A 22311-nucleotide genomic window follows, 5' to 3' on the forward strand; every position below is an offset into this window, starting at 1 on the left:
CCGCTATTTGCCTGGTCACCTGTACTATTTGCCTGGTCACCTGCTCCACTATTTGCCTGGTCACCTGCCCCCCTATTTACCTGGTCACCTGCCCCACTATTTACCTGGTCACCTCCCACACTATTTACCCGGTCACCTGCCCCACTATTTGCCTGGTTGGTCACCTGCCCCACTATTTGCCTGGTCACCTGTACTATTTGCCTGGTCACCTGCTCCACTATTTGCCTGGTCACCTGCCCCACTATTTACCTGGTCACCTGCCCCACTATTTGCCTGGTCACATGCCCCACTATTTGCCTGGTCACCTGCACTATTTATCTGGTCACCAGCCCCACTATTTGCCTGGTCACCTGTCCTATTTGCCTGGTCACCTGCTCCACTATTTGCCTGGTCACCTGCCCCCATATTTCCCTGGTCACCTGCCCCACTATTTGTCTGGTCACCTCCCACACTATTTACCCGGTCGCCTGCCCCACTATTTGCCTGGTCACATGCCCCACTATTTGCCTGGTCACCTCCCGCACTATTTACCTGGTCACCTGCCCAACTATTTGCCTGGTCACCTGCCCCACTATTTGCCTGGTCACCTGCCCCACTATTTACCTGGTCACATGCCCCACTATTTACCTTGTCACCTGCCCCACTATTTGCCTGGTCACCTGCCCCACTATTTGCCTGGTCACCTCCCGCACTATTTACCTGGTCACCGGCCCAACTATTTGCCTGGTCACCTGCCCTACTATTTGCCTGGTCACCTCCCACACTGTTTGCCTGGTCACCTGCCCCACTATTTGCCTAATCACCTGCCCCACTATTTACCTGGTCACCTGCCCCACTTTTTGCTTGGTCACCTGCCCCACTATTTGCCTGGTCACCTGCCCCACTATTTACCTGGTCACCTCCCCCACTATTTACCTGGTAACCTCTCCCTCTATTTACCTGGTCACCTGCACCACTATTTACCTGGTCACCGGCCCCACTATTTACCTGGTCACCTTCCCCTCTATTTGCCTGGTCACTTGCCCCTCTATTTACCTGACTCCATCCCCATGGTAGGCCAAGCAGCAGCAACAACAACTACAGCAGCAGCAGCAGCAGCAATCATCCTACATTGACATTATGAAGCAGCCGGTATATGCTGTATTTACCCAGCAGCAGCAGCAGGATTTCGTTTTTAAACACCCATTCACTGCAAATAGTACTCGATATAGGAATAATATTCATAACCGGTTGAAACCAGTTTGACTATTTCTAAACGTGATGCAATCGGACCGCTACAAATAGATGCAGTCAGGAAAAACCCAAATAGAGAACCCCCCCCCCCGTGACGTCATCGATCGGTACCCCCCTGCCGAAGGGGGTGCCAGGGAGGTGGTAAGGATTATATAGGGGAGTGCACTCAATGACCCTGGCCCAAAGCGGCACTTTCCTACTACTAATGGAGACCAGATTGAGGAGAGCTGTCGTTAACTCTAGCATGAGTTTACTGGCATCTGTACTATTTTGACTAATAAAACGTGGGGTCTACCTCCCTTTCATACGGCCATGTCTTGTCTTGTTACAAATTTCCTCCTACAAAAGGGAACCGCGCTGTCAGTAACCTAGAGAGTGAAAGCAGAAAACAATTCATCACCGTAAGATAAATTGTCACAAAAAAGTTCAACTGAATTTGGGAATTCCATTATAAAGCCTCATACACTGGACATCGTTATTAAATGTTTGTTCGTTCATTGTGTGCAACATTGGTTTTTTTTTTGTAGTGAGTAAAGTATACAAGATAGCATAGTTAGTGAGTTCAGATGTGCAGGGCAGGGTAAATATTGTGAGGTTAAGTTATATTTATATGTTAAGGCTTAATAAGCTGTAATTTCATGGTTGTCTACATCCTCCCTAACCAATCAGAAATGCTAATCAATCCTATTCTACTGATTTCAATAACCGCTCACATCAGCCATATGTTGTGCTCAGTAGTTCTTTATATGGAATAACGACTGTTCCATAAGGATTTACCCTCTGACTGGTGGCAATGAAGAGTATGCTATTGCCTGTTGGTTCATAAATCTGCAATCAGCACTGACAGATAAAGAGGTAACTGAAGTTTCCCTCCTTTTGACCGATGTGCAAATGATTCAATCCCTTAAAAACCACTGACTGTGCCTTGTAATAATGGGAAATGCAGTTCCTACTTTCCCTCAAAGCGTTTCTGGGGCCAATTCACACAACATGTTGGGTTAACTTCGTTTTGGTTGCATTGTGTCGATAACCAGTTTCCACATCACTGGTAATCCCGACACGTGATTGGCAGCTTGTGTCGGTAAGGTCATAGTGTAGAATGGTGTGCCTGGGTTGTAACCATCATGATGTATGCACCTCCTTTCTAAATGAAGTTGACCAGTAATTATTTACAGCATTTCATCAACTTGGAATACCAAGGTGGCAAGGAGCCTTCAGACCTCACTTAACCAGTCTCACTAATTGATTCCGGTTGCGGCAATTTGCTTCTTTGCAAGATCATATTCAACTACCTAACCTTGTAATGCTTCCAAGTAGGAATATAATTCATGTCACTTGCCTCTGTCTCCATATTTCTTCTTTGACCGTATTTGTTGGTATAGAATTTTTTCCTGTAATTGGATCTTGTTTGATGTTTATTGGAGAACTTCCAAGCCGTAGAGCATTACTGGAAGTACAGGAACTCTTCAGAGGAGCACGTATAGCGAGGATCAAATGATGCCATGTTCACCCAGACCATGAGAGCAGATGATGTAGCACTCTCTGTTGCCGTGTTCCATACCGTACCAATTAAAGTTTGGCTAGTTCCACCTCAGTGTTTGGGATTGAAGTTCCATCATCTGCATATGTGGGAGCCGGCAATCTTATGGTTCTGATTATGGCATCAAGACCGGAGTAAGCGAGTCTCTCAAGTCCGTCATTTATGTATATTCGTAGAGTTTTCTACTGAGGTCCCCTGCTTTACTCCTTGTTATAATTAAAATGCTTCTGATGTACTTTTATTCCACTTGATAGTAGACGGAGATAAATCGTTGTACATGTCCTTCAACGGGCACCAAAGTGTTCCGCTAACTCCAGCTTAGAATAAATTCCTGATTAGGCGATTGAGCGATACCACATCAAAAGCATCCTTAGCGTCCAGAAAAGCAATTTAAATGTGTTTTTTTATCTTGCATTCAATAACGCTTCCTATAGGAATAGTGCACAATGAAGTGGTGAGGCATTGGTAAACCCAGCAGTAGTCTATTGAGAGTGGGGCTTTTCTTCAGCAGCGTATCTAGCACCTTGTATGTCATTGGCATAACGGTGATTTCTTGTTGGATGAAAGCTATTTTCTTGTCTTATTTTCGTCTATACTTTATGTGACATGAGCTCGTGTTTCAGACATGAATTGGGGGATGGTTCATTGCTGAGATGAGCTGAATCCTCCCCGCTGTAATGTATGCGCTCCGCAGCCTGCAGACCAGGGCCCACATTCATGAAACCATTATCATGCTCAAACTGAGATTCTCTGTGCTCAAACTCAATTTCCGATGATAAATTAGCAAAAAATCTCAATTTATCAATGGTTCTGAAGAAATTTACCGAGACTTATAGACATCCACAATTTTCAGCAAAAAAAAATGACGCTTTGATCCTATCACATTTAAGCACACAATCCATACTTGATTATGAGAACGGTTTCATAAATTCCCTGTATTGCTTGTTAGACCTCTTCTACTGAAAATGTCAAAAGAGCTTCTTCATTGAAACCAACGTTGCATTTACCCTGGATTTAGTCGACGTCATACTGTAGTTGACCTGCCACGTCCTGATAGTAGAACTGGACTGGAGCTGATATTGTTGGTTGTCGAAATGTTCCGTCCATCCCCTGCAGATTCCCTGTCCAGACAACGAAATACCCACATGAAGTTTTAAAGATAGTTGGATGAAGACTTGTGCTACCGTCCAATCAAGGAATAAACAGCTTGGAAACTCTTCATCTGCCATTATTTTGTTCCTGGCCTCATTTCTCTGCCTCGCTGCCTTAATCTTGATGAGAATTGTGTAAATCACGTTTGCCTTCGTAATTTCTTAATGATTGTTGGTGGGTGCCATCCTCTGGTTTCCTTGCTGATGTCCATGCCGAAATATTATTCTTTCGTCAATTCTGCATCTTTGCACACTTTCACCACTAGTTTAAAGTAGGTGCAGCTGTTTGTGAAGATTTGGTGAACACTCTACTGAGTTTAATGGCGGGCACCTCAGAAACAGCTGCATGGTTCAGTATAATTCATTTTTGACATTTTATATATATTGCTAAATTGTATAGGCAGTCACGTGTGTGTCANGGGGGGGTCTTAACGTGGGGGAAGAAACTGGAATACCCAAAGAAAACCATCTTTGTCGGTGAGGTGACCCCGTTTCACGTCCGATCAGAGAATCGAACCCGGCTTACTTGGTGAAAGGCGAGCAACTTAATTGATACCTGGTATGACAGACCTGTCCTACCCAGAGAGACTTGAGGTATTCCAGCTCCCATCATTGGCTTACAGACGCGTCAGGAGAGACATGATTAAAAAAAATCATGACAGGGAAATACGATCCTGAATTGTCCAAGTTCATGTCACAAAAGAAGAACAATACTGTTACAAGGGGTCATGAGTATAAACTTTTCAAGGATAGAACGCGCCTAAACATGAGAAAGAATTATTTTTTTCACAGAACTGTTGACATCTGGAACAGCCTGTCACCAGAGATGATGTCATCAAGAACTATCAAATCTTTCGAATCTTGCCTGGACCATCACTTGAGAACCCAACCGATATTGTATAATTATAGAGAACCAATTTTATTATCAACCCGTTAAATATATTAACTGAATATACTTTCTGATAATCAATTATCAAATCAATGTTGTGAACACTAATTACTCTTATTAAGAATTTATGTATAATTTACTTTTCACCTCAACTATCAATGATAAGTGTTATTCAAATGTCCATGCTCTTGTCAGAATTTGTTCAAACCGTATTGACCTAACAGCAGAGGATTTTTTTTTAAAGTCCTACAGACAGAATAAAATCTGTGTATCTGCGTTAATTTTCCATACCTCAAAAAGGGGTCTGCCTGTGTAACAGTTTGAGTGCAGTATCATTCATCAAAGCAGTATACAAATCAGTGTCATTCATCAAAGCAGTATACAAATCAGTGTCATTCATCAAAACAGTATACAAATCAGTATCATTCATCAAGGCAGTATACAAATCAGTATCATTCATCAAAGCAGTAAACAAATCAGTGTCATTCATCAAAGCAGTATACAAATCAGTGTCATTTATCAAAACAGTATACAAATCAGTATCTTTCATCAAGGCAGTATACAAATCAGTATCATTCATCAAAGCAGTATACAAATCAGTGTCATTCATCAAAGCAGTATACAAATCAGTGTCATTCATCAAAGCAGTATACAAATCAGTGTCATTCATCAAAGCAGTATACAAATCAGTGTCATTCATCAAAGCAGTATACAAATCAGTGTCATTCATCAAAGCAGTATACAAATCAGTGTCATTCATCAAAGCAGTATACAAATCAGTGTCATTCATCAAAGCAGTATACAAATCAGTGTCATTCATCAAAGCAGTATACAAATCAGTGTCATTCATCAAAGCAGTATACAAATCAGTGTCATTCATCAAAGCAGTATACAAATCAGTGTCATTCATCAAAGCAGTATACAAATCAGTGTCATTCATCAAAGCAGTATACAAATCAGTGTCATTCATCAAAGCAGTATACAAATCAGTGTCATTCATCAAAGCAGTATACAAATCAGTGTCATTCATCAAAGCAGTATACAAATCAGTGTCATTCATCAAAGCAGTATACAAATCAGTGTCATTCATCAAGGCAGTATACAAATCAGTGTCATTCATCAAAGCAGTATACAAATCAGTGTCATTCATCAAGGCAGTATACAAATCAGTGTCATTCATCAAAGCAGTATACAAATCAGTGTCATTCATCAAGGCAGTATACAAATCAGTGTCATTCATCAAGGCAGTAATCAAATCAGTGTCATTCTTGCGGCAAAAAAATGTGTGGTGTTTTATTTTTAACAGAGATCTAGTGAGTGGTAGTGCTGTCCTTTCCTTTTGGATAGAGAAACTGAGAAACTTCATCGTCAATTTGTATAAGCTCTTCGAGCCATAAATGAGGCACCTATTTTGGACGATATGCAGTTATAGTTCCTATGTGACAATACTGATAAAGCGTTAGCTTTGTAATGTAAAGGTTCCGACATAGGAAAAGATATATGGGTAAAAGCGTTCTTGCTTGGTAGGAAACAAGGAGTCGTTGTGAACGGAACATGGTCTCGGTGGAATCCAGTTATAAGCGGTATTCCTCAAGGCTCAATACAAGGACCACTCCTGTTTGTATTATATAGAAACTATATGCCAAATGTAACAAGCGCGGGAACGGATACTTACCTTTTCGCTTATGACTCAAAAGCTTTCAGAACAAAAAATAACGAACAAGATTGTTTTACAGCAGGATTGAATTTCATTACAAAAATGATCATAAATCTGGCAGCTATATACACTTCCACTTGGACAAATGTAGAATGATTCCCTTGGGAAACACAAACATTGATAGATTCAACTACACCCTGGAGGAACGTTTACCGCCATGACAATTCGTGGACTCAAAAGGGTTATTAGAATCACACCATTATTGATAAGCCGACATACGCGAAAATATTAATAAAGAAAATGTTATCATGTGCGTATTGCGGTGAACAATGGAATTTTGAATTAATCTTACATGGACGTTCGCACAAATTAAGATTACCAACCTTAGATTATAGAAGATCACGTGAAGATATGATACAGGTTTATTGTTTCATGAAAATATGATAGAGAAGTCACAGACTTATTTAAAATAAACAAAATGTCAAACACACGAGGCCATAACTTTAAAATATATATAGATACAGTATTCACGGTTAAATCTAAGAAAATATTCGTTCCAGCAGAGAGTTGTGGACATATGGAACAGCCTCTCATCGAATGTAATGATCACCATATGGAACAGCCTCCCATCGAGTGTAATGATTGCCATATGGAACAGCCGCCCATCGAATGTAATGAAGACTATATGGAACAGCCTCCCGTCGAATGTAATGAACACCATATGGATCAGCCTCCCATCGAATGTAATGACCACCATATGGAACAGTCTCCCATCGAGTGTATGCAGCAGAGAGTTGTGGACATATGGACCAGCCTCTCATCGAATGTAATGATCCCCATATGGAACAGCCGCACATCGAGTGTAATGATTGCCATATGGAACAGCCGCCCATCGAATGTAATGGTTACCATATGGAACTGCCTCCCATCGAGTGTATGCAGCAGAGAGTTGTGGACATATGGAACAGCCTCCATCGAGTGTAATGATTGCCATATGGAACAGCCGCCCATCGAGTGTAATGATTAACATATGGAACAGCCTCCTATCGAGTGTAATGGTGACCATATGGAACAGCCGCCCATCGAATGTAATGAAGACTATATGGAACAGCCTCCAATCGAGTGTAATGGTTACCATATGGAACAGCCTCCCATCGAATGTAATGATAACCATATGGAACAGCCTCCCATCGAGTGTAATGGTTACCATATGGAACAGCCTCCCGTCGAATGTAATGAACACCATATGGAACAGCCTCGCATCGAGTGTAATGGTTACCATATGGAACAGCCTCCCATCGAGTGTAATGATTACCATATGGAACAGCCTCCCATCGAGTGTAATGATTACCATATGGAACAGCCTCCCATCGAGTGTAATGATCACAAAAACAGTGACACAGTTTGGTTGACATATGGAACAGCCTCCCGTCGAGTGTAATGATTACCTTATGGAACAGCCTCCCATCGAGTGTATGGTCACAAAAACAGTGACACAGTTTGGTTGACATATGGAACAGCCTCCCATCGAGTGTAATGATCAAAAAGACAGTGACACAGTTTGAGAATGAAAAAGATGAACACCGGAAAAAAACGATCGCAAAGATATTTTTTAAAGAAAAAATAAAGTTAGGTAATATCATATTACTATTATAATTATGTATATTTATGTAACGAGCTTACTGTCAACGGATTGTGAATCTTGTACATATTTCATGTACATTGTCAGAATAAATCTGTGCACCTGTGAAATAAGTTAAAAAAGAAAGTTGTAAAATAATAAACAAAGTTGATATCTAGGATCTTTAATCTCAGGGACAATCATTTTTTCTAATTTTTAGCTTATTAAGAAGTTAGTTTTCGTAAGCTAGTTAACATTCAATGAACACACTAAAAATGGGCGATAGGTTACCTGCTGCTCAGGAAGACGTGGAAATGCATACATGTACATTTCGTATTATTAGAATCACAAATATGGTACAATTACATTATCTGAAATATGGTACATATTTGTTCTATGTTTACTAACTTTAAATATTCACAATGAGTAGCTATAAGCACGCACCACCGGGGTCTGAATCGCCTATACGTATACGAAATACAAGTATTGTGTTAATATTTGTAAAAATAGAAGGTGTTACACCAGCAAATTGAATGGGTAAAAAGGGCCATGTGCATACAATTATTTAATCATTGTAACTATTGTCTCTTGATTTGTGCATGAACACCATATGGCCACAAGTACAGGCCGGATGGGCACTCATGCAAAGAAAACCAGTCCCTACTATTCCTCATCAGCGCTACTGGGGCATTTTTAAGGGAAACACAGTGAAATGAACATATTGGGTCGATTTTAAATGGAAGACGGAGTAGCGGGGCCAAGGAGGGGGATAGGAATAATCTGTAGAGTTTTATTGCAGATTACAACATAACTGGGGTGTACGTATACGTAACATCAGTAGGTAAGGGATTTCGATTCTATATGAACGTGTTTATTATGGTGTTCATGGGTACATATTACACATCTTAATTAAAACTGTAATACCATTATTTACTTATAGCATAGCAATAATAGTAGTAATTTCAAATGACAGTTCAGATCTGAAATTAAATCCATACCTCTTGTCATTTTCCTCGTGCATTTTCTATCGACCTTCATTATAATAAAAATAACAATCATAACGCATAACAAAAAAAAGGTAGCAAACTATGAAAAATATTGACATACGGAATAACAAATATAGATACAAGGAAGGTTGGAAGCCGAAACACAATGTACTAGGCTGCTATGCAATAAATGTTATCGTGTTATCTATATTCGTATATTAAACGTGACCTGCAGAAAACGAAAATTAAGGAAGAGAGCACCGAGCAGTGAGCGGACATTGGCGGATATTTGGTGTCTAGGAAGTCAGGAAAGCGGGATCCTTGCACCTGGGCACCCTCCTCTTTAACGTTACTCCTACCTCTACGAGGCCTATAGAAATCTTCAATTCGAGCTCCAGATTATGTTCAACCATGTTCGAGCAAGCGTCTTGTTATAGTAAACATAAGAAGTAAAGTAGCTTGTTGAATACCTTACAGATTTCAAAAGTTATAACCTTCTCGAAAAATATTATATCGTTGTCTTCATACTCAAAGTATGTCAAAATGGAAACATTGTTTCAGATAAAAAAAAAAAAAAAAACACCCACCAATACAGTTAATACAGTAGAGCGGGGTCGTGTACTTAAATCCCCCTCATCTTTATAAGATTGAATGCAAAGCGCCTAATGTTGCGCCGTGTTCTTAATGGATCGCCAAATTAATATATATTCAATTAATTGTACCTATCTTCAAATAATTGAAGAAATGTACAATTAATTGAAAAAAGGTTCAATTTAATTGAAGATATGTTCAATTTAATTGAAGATAGGTTCAATTTAATTGAAGATAGGTTCAATTCATTTGGAGATAGGTTCCATTCAATTGAGGATATGTTGTATTTGTACCTAAGTTCAATTCAATTGGAGACAGGTACAATTCAGTTAGAGAGAAATACAAATAATTGTATCTACCTAATTATTTAAAGATAGGTGCAGTCGAATTGAACCTTTTTTAATTAATTGTACCTATCTTCAATTGAATTGAACCTATCTTCAGCAAATGTACGTATACCTATCTTAAATTATTTGAAGACAGGTACACTTAATTTAATATATGTTAATTTGGAGTTCCATATAAACAATGGTTAGTAAACAGAACCCATGCACCCAAGCAGTAATGTGCGTGGGGATACCGGCTTTATAAAGTATTGACTATTTAAAATAAATGGCCTCTAAAGTTTAATCCATAATTGAATTAGTTTCTCTCCGTGGTGGCTTAAAAATATCATGTTTTCAGTAAAAATGTCGCCGCTTGTTAATAGAAATATTTGTAAGGGAATGGGTCCAGTCCATATCGTCGAACACCGTTAAGTACTAGGGCCTATCTCCAATACTTTGATAACAAGGCTTATTAGGTAGGCCGTATTATGTACGCAACTGCAGAAGCAGGCTTGTGTAGAAATTTAGAGGGAAATGTCTAAAATCTGTTCAGTAACAGAAATTGAAAGATAATCAAAATAGTGCAAAAACTACACACACAACATACATAGCTAATACGCGTAACTTTGTGAATCGTTTTTAATCAATTATATATATTTTCGGGGAAATGTTTTGCTCGGGAAACTTTTCGAGTTGTGGTTACCTCCCCTCGGAAGACAGACCGATGGAATTCTGGGTATGTTGCTCAATGTATTCGCCATGTTGGTTTTCAGCGATGAGAGCCCTATCAAAATATTTTAGTGGTAGCTCCTTATGCATCGACTGTTTTGGTAAAGGGATCGAGGAATTAACATCTTGATTCGTCTAAGTGTTTTATTAACTGAATCATGAGCGCGTCAGACGACAAGAAACTTAAGAGGAAGAAAAACAAGAGAAGCTCAGTTGCCAAGTCAAAGTCACAAAACTTGACTCAAGCAACATGTCAAAATAGTCCAAGTCCTGTTGACTTGACTGTTCCTTCCACCAGAGACTTATTATCGTCATCCATCGATTCTGAGGTAAAACGATCTTTTTGGAGAAGGGGAAGATAACGCTTTTGTTTTTGATTTGCATTGGAATAAATTTGGCAGGTGCTAGCTGCAGTCGGACTGTGGCCCCGGCAAGGCTGTCATGTCCGTTTATGGATTTGTGTATGTTGTATTGCCAAACATACACCATGGCAGAGCGTACTTTGCTGATGCATTTACGAGGTTTCTTCACAAAGAAAGAACGACCGCTGTAAATGTTACTATATGATTTAGAAAATTCCTGACCCACAAACGGGACCCAGATAGCAGAACAGTTATTGTCCCTGTTAACATGTTTTTACAGACCCAATACACTGCACTACATCTTCGTTCATTGCTGATTTTATAATTTCTTGAAGTCCACATAGGTAACTTGTTTCTATATACAGTTCTGGCTGAGCCCAAACCGTTATACAGTCATGTAACCATATGAAAACCAAGTAGTTCACAATCTATTTATATCTCATCATGTAGCTACATATAGTTATATGCATTTGTGATGAGCTTGCAATTAATTTACTGCTGTATTATATATACCAGTATATAATGGATTGGAACATACTGTGCATAAATGACAAAAGCTTCAATATTTAGAAATTAGGCCCAAATGCCTGTCGAGAATATTTTGGGAAACTGGCACTGTGCCAATTAAAACAAATTTTGTGTAAATTCATCCAATGACTATACTATATATGGCAGCACTATATTAACTTGACATGTTTTAAAGTCTAGTTTTTGTATATGCTAAAAAAATCCATTGAAACCTGGGCACATTATTTCTATTTACAAATTCAGTAATACTTTGCAATTGTGTTTTTGTTTACTTTTCTATGCTAATTATAAGTTTTAACAGACCTTTGTGCATTACATTGAATTGACTTTAAAATTGTGCCAGCTTAGAACTGGTCAGCTAAATGGTACAGTTCATTTCAAATTGCATTTGCAAATCTGATAATCTTGTACAAAAACGAAAGAAACAAGTTTCCAGAATGAACAGTGCAGATTATCATCTAGTTCTGAATTACAAGTTACTTGGGGTCAATAGTAATATATTTAACTTGTAACAGGAAATAAAAATGTGTTTTCTTCTAAGAATTGACATCCCTGTCATACCACAGGAAATGCAACAAACACCATTTGCAACAGGAAAGAAATGTGTTTTGGATCAAACCAGTGTTTGCCAGCTTATATTTTGAGTCTGCCACTCTACCTATTGAGCTAAAGGGAAATTCCCTCTATACTAGCACAAAGCTAGAAGGCGACCATATATGATCTTAGTTATGTTCAGTTAAAACTTGCCATACAATGATGACATACAATTTAACTGGTTATACATTACACAATTGTATATTATATATAGGGTAGAGTTCATGATGTATTTACAGATTTTTTGGGTTGAAAAGATGAAGCTAGTTCTCTGCTTACTTACTTGTCATCTTTCTGTTATTGTTGATGTTTTTCATTGAATAACATCTGATATACAGATAAACAAGATAACAGAGTGTACATAATTGAAGATAAAATATGTTTGTGTACCAGGTAAATAAACTAGATTGACAAATTACTTTCTGTTAGGCTTGTTGAGATTTCATTCAACAGTTTCTTTTGACAAAAGGTTCCTAACCTTGGCATCTCTCTGCAAAAAAAAGATAGTTTGGTAATAAAAGCAATTGAAGCCTGAAACGAAAAAAAATTCCTCCGAAACAAGCAAGAATAAACAAACCTTCACTGACGTTGTGTTATGTATGTTTGCATAAACTGTGAATCTGTAATTGGGATTGAATGACACATATTATGCAGAGCTAGGCTCATATACATTGTATATCTGAGGAAAATAAGGCATGGCAGCAGTCGCTTACTCACCATTGGCGATTAAAAGTCTTGCTCTGGCGACCAAAAGTTGTCGAAAGAGAGGTAGTCACTGGCCCAACAAAAATAATTAGGGTGACTGTCGAAAATTCTGAAAATAAAACAAATTATAGTCCCTTTCACATTAACTGGGGACAGTACGTTTTTTAGTTGTCATTATTTCGATACAAATCGAACTGTCACTGATTACGGTTTATTACAAAAAGTAAATATTAGAAAATGTGTGATGATTTTTTCAGTCCAAGTTTACGCTCCGTAAAAATATGTCCAGGGATGTCTTCTTTGAAGTGAGAGTTTTGTGTATTTTCTTTGGGAAATATTCAAGACCTGAATGGAGTGGATCATGTCAGAATTAGAGAATTAAAAATATATTTTATTCAGTTTTACATATTACAAACATTGTCATGTTACATGTAATTTTTAATGTGCTGAAGCATTGTATTAAATGCTATTTCGGCCACCAACATGTCATTTGGGCCAGTGCTTCAAATTTTTTACTTGGCCACAATTTTTTAGGCTGGTCCTCATTTCAAGCACTGCAGCAGTCATTGGTGATAGCATGAAATTGGCTACAGAAAATAAACAACCTGTGTTGTTAATCAGGATTTGTTTGCAAAAGTACCATAGAATAATGGGGATAACTTTTGAATTATCACTTAAAACACTGGGTATATATATATATGTCTTTGGTGTGTTGTATACTATTGACCACAGCTTAGTACTAGGTTGACGTGATAGATAGAACTGTCAAATGATGGGCCCACATGTTACCCACAGATACATTGATGGTAAATATATAAATTGTGATTTATATATATAATGGTGGACAGCTACTGTAAAACATGATTCAGGGCATGATACAAACCTGCTGTAAGTGGAGTTTTTAGGACAATAGTACAAATCGAGGTGAAAGATCTGTTGCACTTTAAATGGAGAAAAATCAATGTAGTTCCACATGAGAATACTTTGTTTGAGTGACATGTAGACAGTTACAAAAATGTATACACGAAGCTGATATATCCTTAATTTAACAGTTTTTGTATAAAATTGTCATAATTTGGTACAAATTTTATTTAAGGGTACGTGTCAACAATATTTACCACCAATGAATTTGAAGGGTTGCTTGCAATTGATTACCTGAAGATTTAAGTTTTTCAGGCTAGCCCCAATCTAGATGACTGACATGATTTATCATCTGCTATTTGGTTAAATAAATACAAGGTATCATACAAATTTCATTTGATCATAAAAAACAAATTATGTTATGATTTGGTATTGATTTTAAGTTACTTTGTCTAAACATATTGTTTTACTATGATGTAGCTGCTGTATAGAGAACATCACTGATCAGATAACTGTCACCCAGTCATTAAATATATTATTATAAGAAAATTACCTCTGAGTGTATTTGTGTATGTGCACATACCGCTGGAAAATAATGAGGACAATTTTATACAGCTGTTAGGAGCAGGGTTTGACAATTGGATCAACCTTATTGTTTGCATACTATACATACGCACACATATACATAATGCATGGTATTTTAGATCATACTGTCTTGACATACAGGAGTAAAAATATATATATATAGGCTGGAAAGTAATGTTAAAACCACTAATATGGTACATGTCTCCAATAATAAGTTTTGGATAAATAATGTACACAAAAACGTCTATGTTATATAAATTTCAGAGAAGGAATGACTTTTCCAATTTTCAAAAGATTTTCATCTTGTATCATCTAGTGAAACCTTGATTTAACATGAAAAAAATTGAGGAAAGCAACTTATCTATTGCTAAGACAGCAGATTTGAATGGATGTATTATTAATGATTGATACATTTTACATACATTCTAATAAAACAATAGCAATAATTAGTTTTCGTGTAATATTTCTGTTTTAGCTGTACTCATGCTGTTATATGGCCCAGTTTCACAACNGGGGGGGGGGAGTACATTGTGAGACTTCCAATACTCATTAGATATGTATACTGCATATATACTGATTTGCTGGGCAGTGGGCATGGATATTCCTATTATACAGAGGCTATATATTCAGTTTGTAAAGACTGTGTTATATTTATTTCAGACTCTTAAGAAGCTAGAGAAGCTAATGGATGCTAAGGATGATCCAGAGTTGCCACAGATTCTGTCTCTGTCGCGGGGGCCCAACCCCTACTTGGATAAGGAGCGCTGCCTTCTGTGTGGGTGTGAGCGCCTTGATCCTCCGGAGGCTGCTGTTCTCAAGTCCCGTATGTACAATTATGAATATTTGAAAATCCTACCTAAATACAAATTTAGCTGATAATATTTTAATTATTTATAATTAGCTGACATGCTTCGATTAAAAAAAAAACAATGATGATTTATGAATGTGCTTTTAAGCAGATTATTTTGTGCGCTCTTTTGAATTTGTTGTTCATACAATAATGTGTAAGATAAATAAAGTTACAAACATTTCAGGGATGTAAAATTGCACTAGCCCAATGATATGCCTAGGAATGATAAAAATATTCAACATTCACTAGAAAAGTTGAATTGTCAAACATAGGTTTAGCTATTCAAAATCTGTTATTGGACTAGCTATAATAATAAAAACCAATGTTTATATATATACAATGTTTGTGTATACATAGTTTGTAAAAGGAGCATTGTTCTATTGTACAATTCTTGTGTAGCTTTTGCCAGTCACTTCAAGATACAATGAATGGTAGTTTTATCTTAAAATGATTTGTTTACACAGAATCCAGTGAGAAAAAGACAGAGCTTAATTCCTTAGCTCAGGTAAGTCAACATCACCGTCATTTAAATTTGTATTCCTTGTAATTGCATATCAAATTACTCTAGACCTTGAGCCATTGACTGTTTCAATTTTCTCTGTGCATTCTATTGTAATTATTCTAACCGTTCTATTATAAATATTTCTATTGATCATTTAATGATTTTTCCCAGTATGTATTTGAATAACAAAAAATATAAACAAGGTTTAAGTTTATAATATTTATAGAATCTTAATGATAAATAATTAACAAGGTTTGTACTGGTATTACAGCTTCCGCTATGGGTGTGTCCTGACTGTAGAAAGTCGACAGATCAAGAGATGGAAAAGAAAGTCAACCTTGCATCCTTCATGGTGTGTATATCTGTATATAGTGTTCTTGTTGACTAAAGTCCTGTTGTCACAGTTACCAATTAAATTAAAAACATTGCAGAGGACTCAAAATATTCGAATACATGTGTAATGATCTAAAACGATAAGTTTATTATTGCGTGCGTTGGAGTTTAAAAAACCCACTAACACTAGTATGTCGAAGCTACCATTATGTTTGACCAGACATTATCTAAGTTAAGTCTACTCACATTGATTATTGCGATAGATGCAGGAGTCTTTTAAAGTATTAAAATGAAGAAATTATGAAGTATATAAGAATTTAATAAGTAATGTCATGCATCATATAACACTTAAATAAACTTAATATGATGGGTTATTCTTAGATTAAAAACATGTTCTATTAAATGCTTGTTAAGTATACATATAGTACATTTAAATACAAATTGAATTGAAGAGTGTACTGTTGTAACTTGTATTGTATACTATAGGAACAGGACCTTCCACCGGAGCCAGCCACTCTGCCATTCCTGTCTGACACCAACTTTGGTATAGGGGAGCCCACCACGCCTAATGGCTCTGTGTGTAACTGTGAAGCCTGCACAGAGCGAAGGTTAGTTAGAATGTACAGCAAACATAGTTTGTGTTACTGAAAGCTTCACGGGTTGGAAGTGTGATAGCTATAACATAACAGATTTACTTAACATCACACACCTTGCCTTATGTTATTGGTTGTCAGATTTACCTATTTGGACATATTTTAAAAAGCTTTGCCTTGTGCTGTATCTAATTAAATAAAATCTTGAATTTTATCATGTTTGAAATCAACATGTACTTGAGAACTGTAGATTCCAAAACAAGATATATACACAGTCATGTATATGTTATACTTGTTGTGTTTAGGGAGATTGAGGCTGAGCATGACCGGGAGACACAAGAACTTCAGACATGCTGGACGGTGCTGAGGAATCTAATCCGTAAACTTTACAGTGAGAGGGGGGACAACTGCAGCGTGAGTAGTTCTACAGACATCTCTCCTGAATGTATACAAGAAAGCAACGACTGTGATGATACTCGCCTACCAGATGAGGAACAGGCCAAGGAACTAGTCCACAGGTATGTCGTTTAAATCTAGCTGAAACTCATTGATCCACACAATCTGGAATTCTCTATTCTGGAGGCAATGTATGTCTCAGAGTTCAAATATTTTTGGCAAAATTTGTTGCAGAAATAACATATGTCCAAAAAAAAAGATAAAAAATAATAATTTCTTTCTTAAAATATTCATGTCTTATTTCTGTTCTGCCAAGTTTACTCTTACGGATTTTAATGGGGATTGATTACTAGTATTATAAAGTTTGTTATGCTGTAAATATTAATTGAGAAAATAATACAAGCTATTGAAGGGAGGTAACTCAAAATATTTGACATTAACCTTATAATTTGTTTACACTTTGTATCAGGTTATGTAGTCGGGATCCTCATCAGTTATTCTTACGACTTGAGTCACAAGTCCGTGAGTTTGTGATAGAGATGAAAGTGCGCTTGTTGAAACAACTACATAGTGGCTACAAAACGCCACCTGAGGCCAAGACCTTTATCTCTATGTTACTGGACGAGTATGGACACCTTTGTCAAGTCTCGCGCAAAATGGCTGAAGTCCTCACAGAACTGGTAGGTATTCTTCCAATCAGGGCTGGTTTTGTTTATCACAATCGAAATGGTTGGACCAGAGTTAAAAGTTTATGAAATAAAGTCAAACCTAGTAATCTGATGCTGATTTCAGGCAAGCCTTGACAAAGCCTTGCAAGGCCTGCATAAATATTTGCAGGGCTGCAAGGATTAACAACCGAAATTATTACATTTTAAATAGACAAACTGGTCGTTCCAAACATGTTGTATTGATTAATTGGCAGTTAATGGAATGCATGTACAAAATTTTATCAATTGTTTGCAAAATAATAAAAGTATTGTACCCAAATCTTTTTAGTGTCCATTGTTGTATGAATTATGTACAAAACAAAACTTCTTCCAAAGAAATGTGAACAGTAGCTGCAGATATTTTTTTAACGTTTTATGCAGAAGACAGAACATCTCGCCAAATTTAATGTGACGTGGGAGCTTCACAACAAACACCTGTTCCAATCCATTGCCTATACAGAACCTTCTATACAGAGCAGTCTCCATCTCATCATCACTCAACTTCGGTAAGCATAGGGGCACAACAGACAGAGGTTGGAAGTTTAAAAGAGCTCTTAGACTGTGACCTCGAAATACATTTACAGTCCAATGACCTCTTTGATTTATCTGAAGTGAAAAAAGAATATGCAAAATCAAGTTATGATGTAACTCAGAATACCAATTTATTTTATTGTACAATGTGGTCTTGTAACAACTGAATTTTTGATGTAGAGGAATAAATAATGTTACGATTATGCTGTTATATAATTCCTTTGCAGTCAACTGCATTTGTGTTTAAAAAGTGGTCAGGGTAATTTTTAATTCATTAATTTTAGTAATGTCAGGCTTTCATAAATCGATATCATAATTTATTGCTTTTAGGTATTTCTTGCATACTAAAACTCCTAGCTCTATCATAAATGTATATTTGGCATTATTTTCTTGAAATACCATAGACCATTAGTTATTGATATAAAGCAGTTGTCAAAATTTTGTTGCATTACTTTGAAGTTTAGACAGTGTATACAGATAATGCTTAAATAAGATCAACTACTAAAATGTGAATACAATATGATTGTGATGAACTTTGTATTGTCTTGTCAGACTTGGAGCAGCCTCCAAGGAGTCCTATAATGAGGACACTTACCCCAATTTGTTACACCGCTATCTCAAGTTTGATGATGAAATGTCTGTGATATCTGTGGTGTGGAGAGACAGCCACCAGCTCATAGAACAGTACAATGAGGAACAGGTAGGCCCACATCTGTAACACATTGTAATGTTGTAAAGTAATTCTAACATTGGCGAATTCCTAATATTTGGCTTTTGACTTTTGATCTTGTCTACTGTTGGCTAAAATATGTAAGTTTCCTAAGATATGCATATTTTGAATGGATTCACTTTAGCAAAAAAATCACTGGATTTTCTTGTCAACTTATTAAAATCATGGACACACATATTATAGTGTGTCTATGGTGTAGCAGAAACACAGATTATAGTGTGTCTATGGTGTATCGGAAGCACATATTATAGTGTGTCTATGGTGTATCAGAATCCTTAAGAGTACATTGTTTGAAGTGCAAATGCTGAAATAATTATCGAGGAAATGAAGTTAGTTATGTTTTAATATATTCATTTCTGCGAAAGTTGTGTGAGTTTAGAAGGATTGCTAGGGCCAGGTCCTTACCCCTGATTGATTTTATCATTTGATGAATGCTTACAGGCTGCTCTGAAACTAAAACAGAAGATGCTGAAGGAAGACTGGGAGTTTTTCAAAGCACAAAGGAAGATTCTCGAGCAACAAGTTGCAAAAAATACAAAAACACCTTTATCGCATAGGTAAGTTATGTCTCAAGTTAAAATAAAATATGTTGGCACTATACTGTTAAATTTATATTTATTCTGCGAGTTGAATTATACTCCCATTACACCATGATCAGCGATATTATGTTTTTGTTCCATCTGTACATCACAAGCCATGTCAGCACTCCATTGGCCATATTTGCTGAGATTTACATGAAGCTTCACATACCTTTGACTAGTTGGAATATTGGTGTGGAGGTTTGCCAAAGGTCCAAAAAACTTACTACAATAGAATTTCTTGTCTCAAAACTTGTCATCACTCTAGCAACTGTATTTTCACAGAGGTTTTTATGAAACTTCACAGTAATATTTGCCTTAGACAAACCTGGCATGATTGGAGGACAAAGTCACTTACTATAAATTTCTCTGTCACACTTCTAGCCATCCCTTCAGTGGCCATTATTTAGTATTAGAGTTCATGAACTTTGGACGTGCCTTAAACAGTTTGAATAGGGAAGTGTTAACTAATTAGGTAAAGGGTCACTTACTAAAAGTAGGATTTTACACAAATTAGCCATAAGATCACTCACTGTAGGGGCCACGTTTCTTATTAATCTTAATCTTTAATACAAGTAGGTGACTAGGGTCGACAGGAAAATCTAGGGAAGGTTGGATACTTGAAAGTCTGAAACACACATTTGTTTTGGCCTTAGGAACTTACAATAGCAATAGTCATTATCAATCATCCTCATCTATTGAAATATTTGCAGTAATACCAATAGCTTTGAGGCCCAGTTCACAGAAACCATGCGTCTGATGCTGCAGGGAACTAAACCTGCTCCCGAGGAGTGTCATTGTTCCAGGTGTAATCGCAAAAGGTAGGATGAACATTTCTGTAGAGTACCAATTATTGTCAAATGGGATTTATCAACTATGTAAAGACCAGTTATTGTGGAATGGGATTTATCAACTATGTAAAGACCAGTTATTGTGGAATGGGATTTATCAACCAAGTAAAGACCAGTTATTTTTCATACAATGTATTGTTGTTGAACCATGCTCGATCACATTTCAGTTAGTCCGAATTATTCTGATGTTTTAACGACTTTTTTCATATCGGTCTGTGGTCGATTAACGTCAGAACTCCGGCCCTCTTTAATATGTGGGAAATATGCATCCCACGCCCGGAGTGCACTTCAAACTGATATTTTAGAAACAAATCGTCACTTTCACACAAATGTCGCACATGGATCGAAAGATCTATTCTTTATGCACAAGATGAACATACATAACATGCCTTAAACAACCAATACAATCACTAAAACATATTTTTTCAAACTTACTCTGTTTTACTCTAGTTTTTTGATAGCCCGCCTTCTAATGCCACGTGACTTAAATCTCGCCGGCCTACGTCATAACGTTGGGAAAAACTCGGTAACGCGAGATCTCGTCAAGTCATGTGACATTGCTCATGGCCTGATTTCCATTAAAAACATGGGTTGGTATAGAAAAAGTTGGAAACTTTCGATCCATGTGCGACATGTGTGTGAAAGTGACGATTTGTTTCTAAAATATCAGTTTGAAGTGCACTCCGGGCGCTGGTTGCATATTTCCCACATATTAAAGAGGGCCGGAGTTCTGACGTTAATCGACGACAGACCGATATGAAAAAAGTCGATAAAACGTCAGAATAATTTGGACTACATTTCTGTATGCATTGTAAGACACCATGTGTTGAAAAAGGGATTACAATCCATAGACGGTCATAAATCATAATTTGATTTGGGATTTATAGATACTAATGATATTCTGTTGTCAATGTATTCGTGTTTGAAACTAAGTTAGGGCTTTACACATTGAAAGAATTTTGCTTTTTTCCTGCAGCCGTAACATCATCAATCTTTAACTGGAATAATTTGTTATCTCTTTCATTTCTCTGTTTTACAGATGTCCTTGTGATGAGTGCACAATAACACATATGATAACATGTGGTATTATTAATCCCGAGGCATTGGAAGCCACCGATAACACAAATCATGTCAACTTCCTCCATGACCCCAATCGATACCGCATCGATGTCAGTCCGCCCTCCATGTCCAGTACTACATCCAGTAGTGGCTCCTCCAGTCCTGTCATGGTGGAACCTGTCCCCTTTCCAGACTTGGATGAGAATTTTATGTAAGTGGACAACCTTTGAGCGTCTGGCTAAACCTACAGAACAGTGGAACCTATTTTAGTTTGGACTTCATTTATCTGAATACCGTAAAAACCCATGTAATTTGCGCACCTGTGTAATTTGCGCAGGTACTTTTTGAGGCTGAAAATCGGTAAAAAAGGTTCTACTCGAATATTTTGCGCACCCAAAAAATCTGGAAAAAAAAATCGATGTTCATGCTCCGGAAATCGATCTCTGAATATATTTTTTTTAAATATATTTCTATGTTTTTTTTTTACATTGATGTAAAATGATATTTAAAACCAAGAAGAAACTACGTAAAATGTGTATTTTATTTTGTTGCTTGTTTTCTTTGAATTATCTGATCACACATGACACACACGTGTGCGCATATCGGCATACATCAATTCATTTTAGCAATATTTTACATAAAACATTTACTTGCTTACAAAAACATATCAATTAATAAGTAATTCGATGTTTAGTAACCGCTGGTGCATATCTCCTGGTGAAAGACATAATTAGATACCTTTTATTGATCATAATTACGATCAGTGAGAAGGGCTCATCATGGCGGCTTGGGTTACGTCACTTCAAACCAGGTCATGTCACAG

The 22311-nt window shown here is 37.1% G+C and overlaps 3 protein-coding genes across 4 annotated transcripts in view; 2 read left to right on the forward strand and 1 right to left on the reverse strand.

Moving 5' to 3' along the window:
- LOC110466317 (phosphatidylinositide phosphatase SAC2-like) overlaps positions 1-1105 on the reverse strand; it is a 46645-nt gene extending 45540 nt beyond the window's left edge. The window contains exon 1 of the mRNA XM_021522735.1: positions 1036-1105. Within this exon, the coding sequence (XP_021378410.1) occupies positions 1036-1105 (70 nt within the window). The remainder of the gene's footprint in view (positions 1-1035) is intronic.
- A 6395-nt stretch (positions 1106-7500) lies between these two features.
- On the forward strand, positions 7501-7911 carry LOC110466318 (altered inheritance of mitochondria protein 3-like). Its single transcript, XM_021522736.1, has one exon. It carries the CDS (start codon positions 7501-7503, stop codon positions 7909-7911), a length of 411 nt encoding a protein of 136 aa, XP_021378411.1.
- A 2819-nt stretch (positions 7912-10730) lies between these two features.
- Positions 10731-22311, forward strand: part of LOC110466299 (protein FAM193A-like) — a 21324-nt gene continuing 9743 nt past the window's right edge. For both annotated transcript variants that reach the window (XM_021522707.1, XM_021522709.1), the window contains exons 1-12: positions 10731-11052; positions 15019-15181; positions 15673-15713; positions 15982-16062; positions 16530-16651; positions 16942-17154; positions 17502-17712; positions 18121-18245; positions 18823-18970; positions 19442-19557; positions 20292-20399; positions 21469-21699. In XM_021522707.1, coding sequence (XP_021378382.1) covers positions 10882-11052; positions 15019-15181; positions 15673-15713; positions 15982-16062; positions 16530-16651; positions 16942-17154; positions 17502-17712; positions 18121-18245; positions 18823-18970; positions 19442-19557; positions 20292-20399; positions 21469-21699 — 1730 coding nt within the window. In that variant the 5' untranslated portion in view covers positions 10731-10881. The remainder of the gene's footprint in view (positions 11053-15018; positions 15182-15672; positions 15714-15981; positions 16063-16529; positions 16652-16941; positions 17155-17501; positions 17713-18120; positions 18246-18822; positions 18971-19441; positions 19558-20291; positions 20400-21468; positions 21700-22311) is intronic.

The sequence above is a fragment of the Mizuhopecten yessoensis genome, unplaced genomic scaffold (genome assembly GCF_002113885.1).
Source record: "Mizuhopecten yessoensis strain PY_sf001 unplaced genomic scaffold, ASM211388v2 scaffold11129, whole genome shotgun sequence".
NCBI lineage: Eukaryota > Metazoa > Mollusca > Bivalvia > Pectinida > Pectinidae > Mizuhopecten > Mizuhopecten yessoensis.

Bases quoted from the DNA above. Each gene is read 5' to 3' on its own strand.
- LOC110466318 (XM_021522736.1), top strand. From the start codon at position 7,501: ATGGAACAGCCTCCTATCGAGTGTAATGGTGACCATATGGAACAGCCG.